Genomic DNA, 15428 nt, shown 5'->3' with positions numbered 1-15428 from the left:
CAGGACCTTATCATTAAGTGTATAAGTCCTGCCCTGATTGCCTTTCTGAAATGTAGCACTTCACATTTATCTGAATTAAACTCCATCTGCCATTCCTTGGACAATTGGCCCGTGTGATCAAGAAATTGAAAAAGTAAAAGCAAATTGCTGTTTCACCAGGATAGAATGGATCATTGAAAATGAGGAAGTTCAAGGTTTTGCATGTCATATGCTTGCATAAAAATAAATCTTTGTTCCCTTAAGTGAAATACTGAAAGGCTGAACTCACTCCTTTGGGAGTCAACACGATCTGTATTGGAAGTCCATTATCTGTATTGGAAGTCCTCCCAAATATCACCTTGGATCTCTATTTTCACAAGATGAAGAAGATTGAAGTAAAAAACAAATATTGGATTTCAAATTAATGAAAACAGTAAGACAAATTGTATAACTTTTTATCAATAGCCTTTCTCCATCTATTTCTGTTGAACCCTTTTTTTTTAGTGCTGACAGGATACTTGACTATAGTTTGAAAGTTTAAATTTCCTACAACATTCTTTTTCCTTCCTGTTTATATTTTTGCTGCATGTTGAATCCAGAGCGAAGATGAAGAAACGGATTGCGAAATGAATGACTCAGATTAATTTGAAATAAAATGTACTGGTGAGCATTGGCTACCTGTAGAAACCCACAAACCCTCTTATTTTCCCCATTTGCCCTCACCCTTGTAGAACTGTAATCTGTGACCCTGCACTGGACCAGCCTGGATGCCCATGTGCCTGGTAGAATGATATTGTGCTATGTGTTTTCCTAGTGTTGAATGCTCTGCTGTGCTGCAGAGATGCTTGGTATAGTCCACCACGGAGACCCAGGCTTCAATTTTGAGGACATCTACAAAATACATGCACTAAAAATCCAATTTCTTGTACCTTGTCCTGTTGCCATTTGTATATATCTATATAGTCCCTTTGCTGGGTGCTAAGATATTGATAATCAGAAACATATTCCCACCTGTTTAGTTTACGTTAAGCTGTGTTTTGAGTTTATTGCTTACTGTGCATCTGATTTTCAGAATAAAAGGTGGGAGGGAGGGGAGAACTGTTGCTGTTTTACCAATAACATGAGCAGATTGGTAACTCTGCTGCAATCCATCCTCAATTTGGATCATCAAAGCCTTTTGCCATTCCATGTAGTCTCTGATCCAATACAAGCAAGGCAAGTCAGTCCTCGATCTTACTGTGCCTGCTGAATGAAACCTTGAGCAGATCGTCTAGGTATTGCCTCTGACACAAGGGAGGCTTTGGCAATTCATTTCAGCTAATGTTGCTCTCAATAACTTGATACCATTCTCAATTTTTAACTTAACGATATTAAGACTATTAATATTAGGATAGGCATATAGTCATTCCTTGCCTTGCTGGTCTGCTATTGCCACTTTAATCATTTAACCTTCATTCTTTACTGATACTTCTTTATGACTAGCCTCATAGATCCAAAATCCTAAAAAATTACCAATGCTGTAAGTCGGAAACAAAAGCAGAAACTGTTGGAAAAATGCGACAGGTCTGTCTGGCAGCCTCTGGAGAGAAAGTAGAGTTAATGTTTTGAGTTCAGTGACCCTTCAGAAACTACAAAACCCTCTAATGTTTCTCTGCAGAAAAAGTTTTTAGATTGTTAGTTTCTTGGCTGTTGAAAGCTTGTCCCGGACTCCAACATTATATTTATTCAGTATACAAATGTAAAAGGGGAATGGTTCTCATCTGACCAAGTTATAAATGCACTGCAGAGACGGTAAGTGGAGGTCAATGTCACTGCTATCATGAAGCACAATGTGAAGCATCTATTTCTCAGAATTGTACGTTATGTTACATGTGTGGACTAAAGTCCATTGTGCTGCACGATCCACGTCCAGGCTTCTGGTCCTGACTCTGTTATTGTTGAACTTGATCTTACTGCTCCTAAGATTTTGATCAGCCTGTTCTACTGGAAAGGAGTACTCTTCCGCTAGTGAACATTGTCAGTGCAGGACTGGGCTTGGCTGTGATACTTTCACAATTGGATTGCTTGATGATACTTAATATTCCACCTTATCTTTGAGGAAAAAAAACCCTCCTGGCTAAGGCATTGAGAAAACCATACCACAGTGAAAAATTAACATCTTCAGGAGGGGCAGTTTGAATTTTGTCTGTCTCTTTGGAATGAGTTTAAATGAGTAATTTCAAGATTGCAGACACGGTCCAAAATCTTATGCAATCTTAAGTACAAGCTATGCTTTAGTGCCAGTCAACAGCAACATAATTTAGCAGCCGCATTTTTTAATTAGGTTGAATAAATTTCATAGAATTAGTGGGCGGCACGGTGGCACAGTGGTTAGCACTGCTGCCTCACAGCGCCTGTAGACCCGGGTTCAATTCCCGACTCAGGCGACTGACTGTGTGGAGTTTGCATGTTCTCCCCGTGTCTGCGTGGGTTTCCTCCGGATGCTCCGGTTTCCTCCCACAGTCACAAAGATGTGCGGGTCAGGTGAATTGGCCATGCTAAATTGCCCGTAGTGTTAGGTAAGGGGTAAATGTAGCGGTATGGGTGGGTTGCGCTTCGGCGGGTCGGTGTGGACTTGTTGGGCCGAAGGGCCTGTTTCCACACTGTAAGTCTAATCTAAAATCTAGTCTGAGTGCTGATACCATTGTTGCTGTTCTGTGAAGCTGAATTCTTCAACACTTGAATGTAAAACCTAGAGGAACCCTGATCATTTAGATGTGCTGCTGGAAGTAGTATCTCTTAGCCAGTGTAATACATGCAACTTCATGCAACAGTTATTGCTACTGATTAGAACATATTAGTATTTTTAATAATGCAGAGGTGTAACGGAGCCAGATTATGGGGTAAGCCACTTTCCTATCATCCCTTAATGTCTGTAAATGCTTTCCATGTTTGATTTGAGCCCAGTCCTCCTGTCAAGTAATGTGCACACATGCATTAGGGATTCTAATCACATTCAGGAGCAGAAACCTTAGGTGATTTATTTCTCCTCGAGAGTATTAAAAAACAGTTATGCTGTGGCATACCTTCCCTCATGTGCCTTCCAAGGCAGGAAGTTGTAAAAAAGTGTTGTCTACTTAGTTGATTTTGCTAATCTACTGACCAGTTAGGCTAGGTATCCAAACAGAATTTCAGTGTTGAATTTGTTATATTATGGGTGTACTATCAAGGTGATGCATCTGTGTACATCATAGATTGTGCTGTCTTGTTGAGGTGAGGTGCCTGAAATCTTTGGATTTAGCTTTTTTATCAAGATGGCGTATCTGTGAACTGTGGTACATTATGAGCTGTTTTGTCAAGGTGCTGCAGCCGAGTTCCGTGGTATTGTGCACAGCCTATACAGAGGTTATATGTGGATCTTACAGCAGAGATTACAGTAACATATATGTTTACTTTCTCTTACAGATTCTGCAAGAACGAGGATCACGGATGTGATGTCAGTTCTGTATTGACCTATCAAGAAATTTTAAGTTATTTTACTTTCTGGAGAAATGCAAGAGGGAGCAGCCAGAACACTTCCTGCAAAACCTTTGAACCTTGATCTCCCTCTCTGCCTCCGCTGTACAAAGACTGAGTTTTCGTACTGACAGTGAACATTTCAAGAGTTTAGAAACCTTAATGCATCATAAAGACATCTGTATATTGAAGCATGTCTAGCTAGGGGCAACAGTACCACTTCAGCGATGGAGTACAACTGGTCAACAGCCTACTTTGGCAAAGTTTTGCTCCTTGGATTAAACCAATAAATGCCTATTTGTAAAATAATTAGGTTAAAATAATATTTTGCAAAAAAGCCTGGAACTTGAACTGAGTGTAAAGCTGAGGTAACAGTTTATTGATCATGGAGTAAAGGCTGTGTCATATTCAACAGATGTGCTTCCACATGGCTCTGATTAAGCTAATTCCTTCAGAAATGTATGTAGGCTGTAAGAGGAAGCACACACAGTGGCTGGGTAATCACCTCTCACTGTACTTCAAAATCAGTTGCTTCAGTTTGCTAGATGTTCTGTGGATGCTGGAGATGGACCCAAGCAGTTCCAACTGGCGTTTCATGTTTTATTAAGTAAGATAGCCATCAGTGTCGACTGAAAGCAGTTTATCTTGAAGATCATAGGGAAAATGTACAAGGAACTGCCAAATTCTGACAGAATATTTTTAAAAGGTCGCATGGTGTAATGCTTTTTAATTTTAATAATTGCTGTTTTCAACACTTGAGAAGTGGTTTGTACACTTTTGGATTCTCTCTCTCTCTATCACACGCACACTCTCACACATATATTTTTAGGGGTTTTGTGTACTATTAAAGACCTATAGTTCAAGCTGTTAAATCTTTCCAGTATGTTTTAAACGTTTATATATCTATATAAAAAAAACTTGCTGAAGCCAACACTTAGACTTGTTGCAATTCTGGCTGTTTTCAGAACTTTTCAATTGATTGTACCTAAGTACAGTGAAATGCAAGCATTACAAGCAGATCATAGTAAGTAAGGACATATAGATCATAGGGTGAAGAGAGCTTGGACAGAGTGAGGCGGGTTCCACTGCCCAGGATATACGCGAGGCAAGAACAACATTAACAAGATCAACATTATTTGAAGGTAGAGAGTCCAATTCATCAGTTTAATAATGGCAGGGAGGAAGTGGTTCTTGAACCTGTTGGTGCTGTGTTCAAGCTTCTATATGTTCTGCCTGACAGAATTTCTCATTGTTGTAACTACTGATATCTATTGCGCTTTTTAGTGTGTTTCACCCTTTCTTCAGGGACATTGTCCGTTATTGGCCATTTAAACAAAAATCACCTCAGTGAAACAATTTAGCCGGAAAACCATTTAAATTGAGCTGTTTGTGCTGAATATGGCACTCCTTTTCCCAATTCAGTAGGAGAGTTTAAGGGTTCTAAATCTCTCTCCCTTCATAAAGGTTAATTTTTCTGTTTCATTTAGTGTTTTAATCAGACATGGAAAATGTCTATGGTGTCACTTAGTACCTTAATGCTTAATATGGCCTCAACTAGGGTGACAATATAGGCCTTGCAAGTAATCTCCATATTCCTGAATAATTGATGTAGGCTCAGTCAAAATTTCCGCTTTGATGCACTATCCATTGACTCCAGCTGGAATGTACATGAATTGGCAATAGAAGTGAGAACAAGTTCGGTTTACGCTGTAGCCACATTTTATTGTAAACGAGTCTCTTTTAACAATACACCTGTAAACATAGAAAATAAAATTAGACACCTGGGTGTCAGTGATGGGTATCTGTAGAGTTCAGCAAACAAAATAACAGCCAAGTGCCACTGCTTTGTACCTGTGTGAGCTGAACAAACAACATTTATATGTTCAGCCCCACACAGGATTTCCCATGTTTACACAGATCTGCACACTAGTTCTGCTCCTGTGTACATAGCCCAACATACGGTTCACTTTGTGTATATCCAGTCTTTCACACCATTTCACCTTGTTTTCGCAGTCCATGTGCCGCTTTCCCTTGTGTTTACGCAGTCCACGTGCTGCTTTCCCTTGTGTTTACACAATCCATGCGCTGCTTTCCCTTGCGTTTGCACAGTCCACACACCGCTTTCCCTTGCGTTTGCACAGTCCATGCAGTTTTTTCTTGTACTTAATCTGCTGTTAAAACCAAAAGATTGGGGGTATTAAATATGTTTAAAATTATGTTGAACAGAACAAGGTTGAAAACTGACTTTATTCCAGTGTTCATATAAGATTGCATGTGGGAGATTTAGAACAAATATCAAGAGAAACTTCTGAGTTGAGACTGTAAAAGTCATTTTCAGGATTAGTGGTCAATGCAGAAACTGTCAATGTATCAGAATAACTAAGATTGAGAGATGCAAGAGAAAGGGAAGAGGAATATAGATAAAGGTGGATAAATGTGTTTACTTCCACAAAAAGTGTTAAAACACTGACGTGTTTGTTGGATTGAATGGTCTGTTTCTGTGTTGTAACTTTAATGTATTTCTGTACATTTGTAGTTGATGTATAAATGGTTAAACGCATTGTTCTGATTTGTTTGTAGTAGGAGAAAGGAATTTAATAATAGTGAATTTACACCTCCTAGACTTTCCTTTGATTAGTCTCTGACCCATACAACTGTCCCAGGTTTGCCACCTGAACTGTGCAAACAAAGTGAGTCTGAGCCAGAAAGGCATTGGTGGGCCAAATTAGCCCCAGCACCTGAACTAAATAAAACTAATTTATCTCTTGGAGTTTCTGTTTGCCTCTGTCAAAAGGTGTGCAAATACTTGTAAATGACGACTTGCAATTGGGATGAGGTATTTGTCTGATACCTTTGCAATTGCACATCAGCATACGCTATTACCATCAATACATTAGAACAGAATAATTGCATTTTACTGGTCCACTTCAGGTCAAGGCTATGAACAGCACAGTGTATGATCACTAAGTAGTCCAAGAATAGATGCAATGAGAGAGAATCTTTTAAGGTTCATGCCTATGTTCTAGGGGTGTCTGGTCCTTATGACAATTATAAAAACAGTTAATTTTGGGAATTTATTCCGCACACATTTATCAAAACATACTAATTTGGATTCCTAAGAGAGCGCTTTGGGAAGTGTTGTCAATTAAGCTGTGGTTTTCTGATCATTCTTCCAAACCTATTCAATTTTTGTTGTGATAAATCTGCAAAAGCTGAAAGCTTTTTTTTGTATATTGTTGCATTGGTTGAACACAATAAAAGCCAGTCCCTCACTGAGTGCAATGATCTAAGACTTGTGTACATTGTTTGGTCATGTTGAAATGCCCGAAATCCCTTTCTCACAATTCTGCAATTATCTTTCTATTCCTGCTTTCCATATCCAACAAGTAGGAAGTGAATCCGGCTTGGATTATGAATTATCTGAAGTATTGCATTGCCTGAATTGAGCCTAACCCCACAATATTCTAAGGGTCATCGAACTCAAAATGTTAACTTTGATTTCTCTTCACAGATTCTGCCGGCCCTGCTGAGCTTTTCCAGCAACTTCTGTTTTTGGGCCCGGTGACAGAGTTACTAAGAGCATCAAGTAAGCAGAGCCTATAATTGCCCAAGTAAATTTGGCCTAGCACGATGATTAAAGTCTGACTGCCAGCCTTGAATATAATGAGGGAAAATGTGAGGTTATGCACTTTGACAAGAAGTATATTGTTTAAATAGGGAAAGACTGCAGGAAGCTACAGCATAGAAAGATCTAGGAACTTTTGTGCATCCATCACAAAAAGCTAGCATTCAAGTTCAATTAATAGGTAGGACAAATGGAATGTTGGCCTTTATTTCAAAGGGAATGAAATATAAAAATACCGAGTTCTTGCTAAAAACTATACAAGGCACTAGTCAGAGCACAGCTGGAAAACTTTAAACAGTTCTGGGTCCCTTATCTAAGGAAAGATATGTTCTCATTGGAGACAGTCCAGAGAAGGTTCACTAGGTTGTTTCCCAAGTATGGAAGCCCTGTTCGGAGGGGAGAGGTTGAGTAGGATGGGTCCATACTCATTGGAATTTAGTAGAATGAGAGATGACCTTATTGAACAAACAAAATTGTTAGGGAACTTGACAAGTTGTATATGGAGTGGTTGTTCCCTGTGGTTTGAAAGTTTTGACCAAGACACCATAATCTCTGAGTAAGTGGTTACCCATTAAATAAAGATGAGAAATTTCTTCTCTGAGAGTAATTAAATTCTTTACCTAAGAAAATGGAGAGACTGGGTTGTTAAGTATATTCAAGGCTGAGATGGTCAGATTTTTAATCTCCTTTTAAAAGACTAAGTTGAGGAACAGCTCTGGCTGCAATGGTTTCCTCGTGAGCTTCTAACACTCCATCTAGTCTCTTTGTCTGTTGGAAGACAGTAACATGATAAAGAAAAGGGTCATTTGAGTTTATATCCCAGAGTTGGCTCCATATTTCTGCCTAGGATTTAATTGTAAAAATCCTAGTAAAACAGTGCATTGAAACTGTCATCCTCTCTGGTCTGTTTTTTTTTAGTAACTTCATTGTGCCTCATCCTTAACCTCATCAATAATTTGCTCATAAGTGGCTTGCCTGCCCAAGATAAAACCAACGCTTCCATATATTGGGCGGTATGTTACTTCTGGTCTTGTGATTTGAGATAAAATGAATACCTGGTTATGGAACTCCATTACTAAGTGGGAAGATTTCAGTTTCAAACTTTTCCAAACCAGTTGTTCTCAGAGTTGTGAATCCTCTGGAATTGTTGAAAGCTGTATGGAATGTGTAAGGATTCAATTGGGCTCAGCAGTGCCTGTTTTTGTGGTTATGTTAATATTTGATGTAAAGACCAGCATTTGGTGTCAGGAATTGGAAGTCAGTTTTTTTTTCCATGGGCTTCCACTCAAGTAGAAAACATCCCAACCAGAAACAAATTTTCAGTTAAGATTTGGGATGGGCAATTGAATTCAGGGCACCTGGAAATAGGAACTGCTTCTCTTTCAAAGAACCAGAGTGAGTTAATTTGAAGTGAGCTATAACAGGTGGACTGGAATGTTAAATAAGCTTAGTTACTGTTGCATTAGTGGGAAACAGAATTGCATGAAATGTTTTCTATTTTGTAAATCCATCCAAATCTTATGAACAATTGAGTTTAATAGCTATGGTATATAGGAAAATGATATCTGCCCCCACCCCCCCCCCCCCCCCCCCCTCTCTCTCTCTCTCTCTCTCTCTCTCTCTCACTTGTTTCGTGACCCAGTGCATTGAATAGACAAGTATTATTTTCTTGGAGTTTCAGCAACTAAGAGAAAGTGAGGACTGCAGATGCTAAAGAGTCAGAGTCAAAGTATGGCGCTGGAAAAGTACAGCAAGTCAGGCAGAATCCATGAAGCAGGAGAATTGGCGTTTTGGGCATAAGCCCTTCATCACGAATGTCTTGAAGTTTCATCTATCTTGCTCCTAAACTACTTCCACAGATTTGGTGTATGGATTGCAGTTCGTTCTTGCCTGTGAGAATGTGAAGAAAATTAGGATTGCAGAGAGTACACATCTTGATTCAGTACAGATTTGCTCAGTATTGAGACACAGCAGGTCATCAGGCTAAACTCGAAAGTTATGCCCCAGCAGAAAAGGCAATTTACCTACAATCGAGTGCAGACTATGTATTCCTGCAGATGTTATTTTTCTTGAACTTTCTATCTGAATCAACATCTGTCGGCCTAAATTCCTAATCTATCCAAAGCCTATGTTTTTATTTACTTTATCAACCCTAAATGAATGAGCAATTTAGGATTGTTATACAATTCCAGACTGAGCAATGTGTTGATTGCCATGTGTTATGGTTACTCCATGAATCTCAAATGCCTAACCCTACCACACCATTGACCATCTCACAGAGATGTTTTTAATTACAACATTTAAAAGACACTTGGCAGTTACATGGATAGGAAAGATTTTGAGGGATATGGGCCAAACACAGGCAAATGGGACTAGTTCAGTTCAGGACAGCCGGTTAGCAAGGACGAATTGTGCTGAAGGGTCTGTTTCTGTGCTGTATGACTCTGTCTCCCAAATGACACTCAAAAGTTTTTTTTGCTGAAGTTCAAATAGAATAGTTAGTTTGCAGAGGACACCAAAAGTGGAGGAGTAGTGGACAGTGAAGAAGGTTACCCCTGAGTACAACGGGATCTTGTTTTGACAGGGCAACGGGCTGAGGAGTGACAGATGGCATTTAATTTAGATAAATATAAGGTGCTGCATTTTGGAAAGGCAAGTCAGGGCAGGACTTATACACTTAATCGTAAGGTTCTGGGGAATGTTGCTGAACAAAACACCTTGGAGTGCAGGTTCATTGTCCATTGCAAGTGGGAGTCGCAGATAGATAGAGAAGAAGGCATTTGGTAGGCTTGCCTTTATTGGTCAGTGCATTATATATTGGAGTTGGGAGATCATGTTGTGGCTGAACAGGACATTGGTTAGGCCATTTTTGGAATATTGCATGCAATTCTGGTCTCCCTGCTATAGGAAGGATGTTGTGAAACTTGAAAGGTTCAGAAAAGATTTACAAGAATATTGCCAGAATTGGAGGATTTGAGCTACAGAGAGAAGCTGAATAGACTGGGGTTATATTCCCTGGAGCATCAGGGATTGAGGAGTGACCTTAGAGATTTATAAAATCATGAGGGTCATGGATAGGGTAAATACACAAAGTCTTTTCCCAGGGATGCGGGAATCCAAAACTAGAGGGCATAGCTTTAAGGTTTGAGGAGAAAGATTTATAAAGGATCTGAGGGGCAACTTTTTCACACCGAGGGTGGTGGGTGTATGGAATGAGCTTCTAGCGGAAGAGGTGGAGGCCGGTGCAATTACAACATTTAAAAGGCATCTAGATGGCTAAGTGAATAGAAAGAGTTTAAGACAAATATGAGCCAAATGCTGGCAAATGGAACTAGATTTATTTAGGATATCTGGCCGGCATGGACGAGTTGGACCAAAAGATTTGTTTGTTTCCATGCTGTATATCCTTATGACTCTAATATATCAATGTGGAGCCTTTTCCACTTAACCTTTTACTTGCCCTCAAAAACTTTCCCAAATCCATATGTGCACTTAAAATTTTGTTATTCGTAAGTGGTTCTTTACTCCTCCTTGTTGCTACTGGGATTGTACTAGATTACTTACAGTGTGGAAACAGGCCCTTCGGCCCAACAAGTCCACACCGACCCGCCGAAGCGCAACCCCACACATACCCCTACATTTACCCCTTACCTAACACTATGGGCAATTTAGCCAATTCACCTGACCCACACATCTTTGGACTGTGGGAGAAAATCGGAGCACCCGGAGGAAACCCACGCAGACAGGGGGAGAATGTGCAAACTCCACACAGTCAGTCACCTGAGGCGGGAATTGAACCCGGGTCTCTGGCGCTATGAGGCAGCAGTGCTAACTGCTGTGCCACCGTGCCGCCCACTAAAGCCCTATTTATAGTTGTGCATTGGCCTTATCCTGTCTTCGTTCAGCACATGTCTAAGTTTGCTAGTCGCTTATAAGGTAGAACAGCACAGCACAGACAGGTCGTTCAGTCCTCGATGTTGTGTCAGCATACATACCCTTCATTGCACTAACTTCTATGTGCCTATCTAGGAGTTGCTTAAATGTCCCTAATGTATCTGACTCTACTACCACTGCTGGCAGTGCATTCCACACATCCACCACTCTCTGTGTGAAGAATCTACCTCTGACACCTCCCCTAAACCTCCCTCCAATTACCTTAAAATTGTACGCACTCGTGATGGACATTTCTGCCATGGGAAAAAGACTCTGGCTATCCACTCTACCAATGCCTCTCAACATCTTGCAGACCTCAATCCAGTCACCTCTCATCCTTCTTTGATCCCTCAACCTTTCTTCATAAGCCATGCCCTCCAGTCTAGGCAGCATCCTGGTAAATCTCCTCTGCACCCTCTCGAAAGCTTCCACATCTTTCCTATAATGAAGCAACCGGAACTGGACACAATATTCCAAGTGTGGTCTAACCAGGGCTCTGTAGAGTTGCAGCATAACCTTGTGGCTGTTAAACTCAATACCCTGGCTAATTAAAGCCAACACACCATACGCCTTCTTAACAACCCTCTCAACCTAGGTGGCAACTTCGACCGATTTATGGACATGGACACCAAGATCCATTTGGTCCTCTACACTGCCAAGAATCTGCCTTTAACCCTGTATTCTACGTTCAAATTTGACCTTCCAAAGTGAATGACTTCACACTTTTCCAGGTGGAACTCCATCTGCCACTTATCAGCACAGTTCTGCATCCTGTCAATGTCTCTTTGCAACCTACAACAGCCCTCCACAACTCCACCAATATTCGTGTCATTGGCAAACTTACTAACCCACCCGTCTACTTTATCATCTAAGTCATTCATAAAAATTACAAAGAGCAAAGGTCCCTGTGGAACACCACTGGTCACTGAGCTTCAGGCTGAGTATTTTTCGTCTACCACTACTCTCTGTCTTCTATGGGCCAGCCAATTCTGCATCCAGACAGACAGGTTTCCCTGTATCCCATGCCTCCTTACTTTCTGAATGAGCCTGCCATGGGGACCTTATCAATTGCCATGCTAAAATTCACGTACGCCACATCCACTGCTCTACCTTCATCAACATGATTTGTCATTTCCTCAAAGAATTCAGTAAAATTTATGATGCATGACCTGCCCCTCTCAAAGTCATGTTGACTATCTCTAATCAAATCCTGTCTCCCAGAATCCTCTCCAATACTTTGCCCAACACTGACGTAAGACTGACTGGTCTATAATTCCCAGGATTATCCCCATTCCCTTTCTTGAACAAGGGAATAACATTTGCCACCTTCCAATCATCTGGTACTACTCCAGTGGACAGTGAGGACACAAAAATCATCGCTAAAAGCACAGCAATCTCTTCCCTCACTTCCTGTAGTATCCCTTCTGGTCCAGGGGATTTATCCATCCTTACGTTTTTAAAAGACTTTCAGCACATCCTCCTTCCTAACATCAACCTGTTCTAGCATATCAGTCTGTTTCATGCTGCACTCTGAAATGTCAAGGTCCCTCTTAGTAGTGAATAGTGAAGCAAAGTATCCATCCCTGCCAGCTCTAACTCCAACTGCAAGTTCCCTCCACTATACCAGATGGGTCACATCCTCACTCCGACCATCCTCTTGTTCCTCACATCAGTGTAGTACGCCTTAGGGTTTTCCTTAATCCTACCTGCTCAAGCTTTTTCATGTCCCCTTCTAACTCTGCTAAGTCTATTCTTCAATTCCTTCCTGGCTACCTTGTATACATCTTGGGTTTCAGTCCTGCCAGACTTGGGGGCTTGAACTTTGACCCTTATCACTTTATTAAACTTGGAATTTCTCACCTTAACATTTCATCATAGAGACCAAGAATTCTAACTGTGCTTTCTAGAAGGTGATATGACATGGGGGAGAACAACCACGCTCTTCAGCCACACCTTCAGATTAAAGTGCCTGGTTACAAATGACTGTGTTTACAATACTCTCCTCTTAACTGTTTCTATTACTGGCGACCACTGAGAGATGTATTGCTGTCCCTAACCCTCTGGTACTTTGGATAAATGATTTTCTTATATACAATGAGAGTAAATCTGATCACCAATCAAACAGGAGGATTAGATTAGATTCCCTACAGTGTGGAAACAGGCCCTTCGGTCCAACAAGTCCATACCGACCCTCCACAGAGGAACCCACCCAGACCCATTTCTCTCTGACTGATGTACCTAACGCTATGGACAATTTTACATGGCCAATTCACCTGACCTGCACACCTTTCGATTGTGGGAGGAAACCGGAGCACCCGGAAGAAACCAGTGCAGACACGGGGAGGACTACAGATGCTGGAGATCCGAGTGGAGAGTGGGGTGCTGAAAAGCACGGCAGGTCAGGCAGCATTCGAGGAGCAGGACACTCGACATTTCGAGCAAGAGCCAGAGGAGCTGCATGGTCTTCACCTAAATATTGTATTAAAGCTTCAACATCTTTACCTGTCTGCCCTCTGGTGGCCGTCAGAAGTATACCTCAGCCCAGAGCTCTCAATGTGACGACACAACTATAATTTAAATCAGATTCTAAGCTGATATAGAGTCATAGAGATGTACAGCTTGGAAACAGACCCTTCAGTCCAACCTGTCCACGCTGACCATATATCCCAACCCAATCTAGTCCCACCTGCCAGCACCCGGCCCATATCCCTCCAAACCCTTTCTATTCATATACCTATCCAAATGCCTCTTAAATGTTGCAATTGTACCAGCCGATAGACACTTTCTTTGAATGGCTGCTGAACTGAGATTTGAGTAAACAAGACAATCTTACATTTCTACAGTACTTTATACAATCTCAGAATGTCCCTAAATGCTTTGTATCCAATAAGGCAGTGTTGTAATGTGGCAGCTATTCACTGACCGGATTATCCTGTTCTAGGATTCATTAAAAAAGATTCATTAAAAAAAACTCAACAAAAGGCACAAGAATGGGTAACATAAAGGAGTTAGTAGGAAGGATGACGTCTTGGTTTTAAGGGTAGGGAAAGGGGTGCACAGGTCATAACTGGAGCATAGAGTCATAGAGATGTACAGCATGGAAACAGACCCTTCGGTCCAACCCGTCCATGCCGACCAGATATCCCAACCCAATCTAGTCCCACCTGCCAGCACCTGGCCCATATCCCTCCAAATCTTTCCTATTCATATACCCATTCAAATGCCTCTTAAATGTTGCAATTGTTCCAGCCTCCACCATTTCCTCTGGCAGCTCATTTCATACACATACCACCCTCTGCACGTAACTCTTAAAAAGTTCTACAATTTACATACGGAAGAACTGAAACCAACGCGTTCATTCTAAAAGATGAGAGACTTAACAAACAATCTAGCTCTTTTTCAATATAAAATTTCAGTTACATCACACTATAAACTTTTGCTATACATTCTGTGTCTTACAATTTATACTCCACAACCAGCTGTTGTGAGATTTTTAACTTTGTACACTCCAGTCCAAAATCAACATTCCAAATCATTAAAAAATGGTGGCCTCAAGCAATCACGACCATTGCAAACTTTGCACCAGTTGGCCCTCTGTCATGTCAAAAAATCAAAGCTATGCATTTGCAAAAATTTCACCTGGCTTTCCCATTTTTGCACCACTTTCCATCCCTGTCACTAGATTTGATTTGAGTTTTTTAGAGGTGACAAAGATTGGTGAAGGCAGAGCGGTGGGCACTGTCTATATGGACTTCAACAAGGCATTCAGCATGGTTTGGCACAGTAGACTGGTTAGTAAGGTTAGATCACATGGGAAAAAGTGGGGACTGCAGATGCTGGCGATCAGAGCTGAGAGTGGTACTGGAAATGCACAGCAGGTCAAGTAGCATCTGAGGAGCAGGAGAATCGACGTTTCGGGCAAACGCCCATCATCATTCCTTAGGTTACTTATCCCATCAGGCCTGCTGATGTGTTGTGGTCTTAAATCGATGTCCTGCCTGCCCTCATGATGTTCAAAAGCCAAATTCAGTACATTCAACAGCATAGCCTCCACGGATCTATCTGGAAATGAATTTCAAAAGCCAATGTCTCTCTGTGAGAAGAAGTCCCTCATCTTGTCTTGAGATCATGACCAAGCTCCAGTCCAGAACTAGAGCAAAGAATATTGGTGTACTTTGGTGTTGAAACCCTGAAGGAGAATAGAAATGGATATGTTAAGGAAAAGGTGGGGCCATGTTTGGATTGAAAGGTAAATGATTTGTGGGTATCTGCGCTGTAGGTCAGTAACCGCTGGGGCAATGGGTTTGGAATGGAATATGAGCTGAAAATGTGTTGCTGGTCAAAGCACAGCAGGTTAGGCAGCATCCAAGGAACAGGAAATTCGACGTTTCGGGCC

At 41.2% G+C, this 15428-nt stretch overlaps 1 protein-coding gene across 2 annotated transcripts in view; it reads left to right on the top strand.

The window, feature by feature from the left end:
* LOC132825444 (BTB/POZ domain-containing protein KCTD5-like) overlaps positions 1 to 6759 on the top strand; it is a 76175-nt gene extending 69416 nt beyond the window's left edge. For both annotated transcript variants that reach the window (XM_060840722.1, XM_060840721.1), the window contains one exon: positions 3424 to 6759. In XM_060840722.1, the coding sequence (XP_060696705.1) occupies positions 3424 to 3453 (30 nt within the window). In that variant the 3' untranslated portion in view covers positions 3454 to 6759. The remainder of the gene's footprint in view (positions 1 to 3423) is intronic.
* Positions 6760 to 15428: the final 8669 nt, after the last annotated feature.

This window comes from Hemiscyllium ocellatum, chromosome 20, assembly GCF_020745735.1.
Source record: "Hemiscyllium ocellatum isolate sHemOce1 chromosome 20, sHemOce1.pat.X.cur, whole genome shotgun sequence".
NCBI lineage: Eukaryota > Metazoa > Chordata > Chondrichthyes > Orectolobiformes > Hemiscylliidae > Hemiscyllium > Hemiscyllium ocellatum.
Note: the sequence above shows the minus strand (reverse complement) of the source record. Positions and strands in the feature narration are given on the sequence as shown.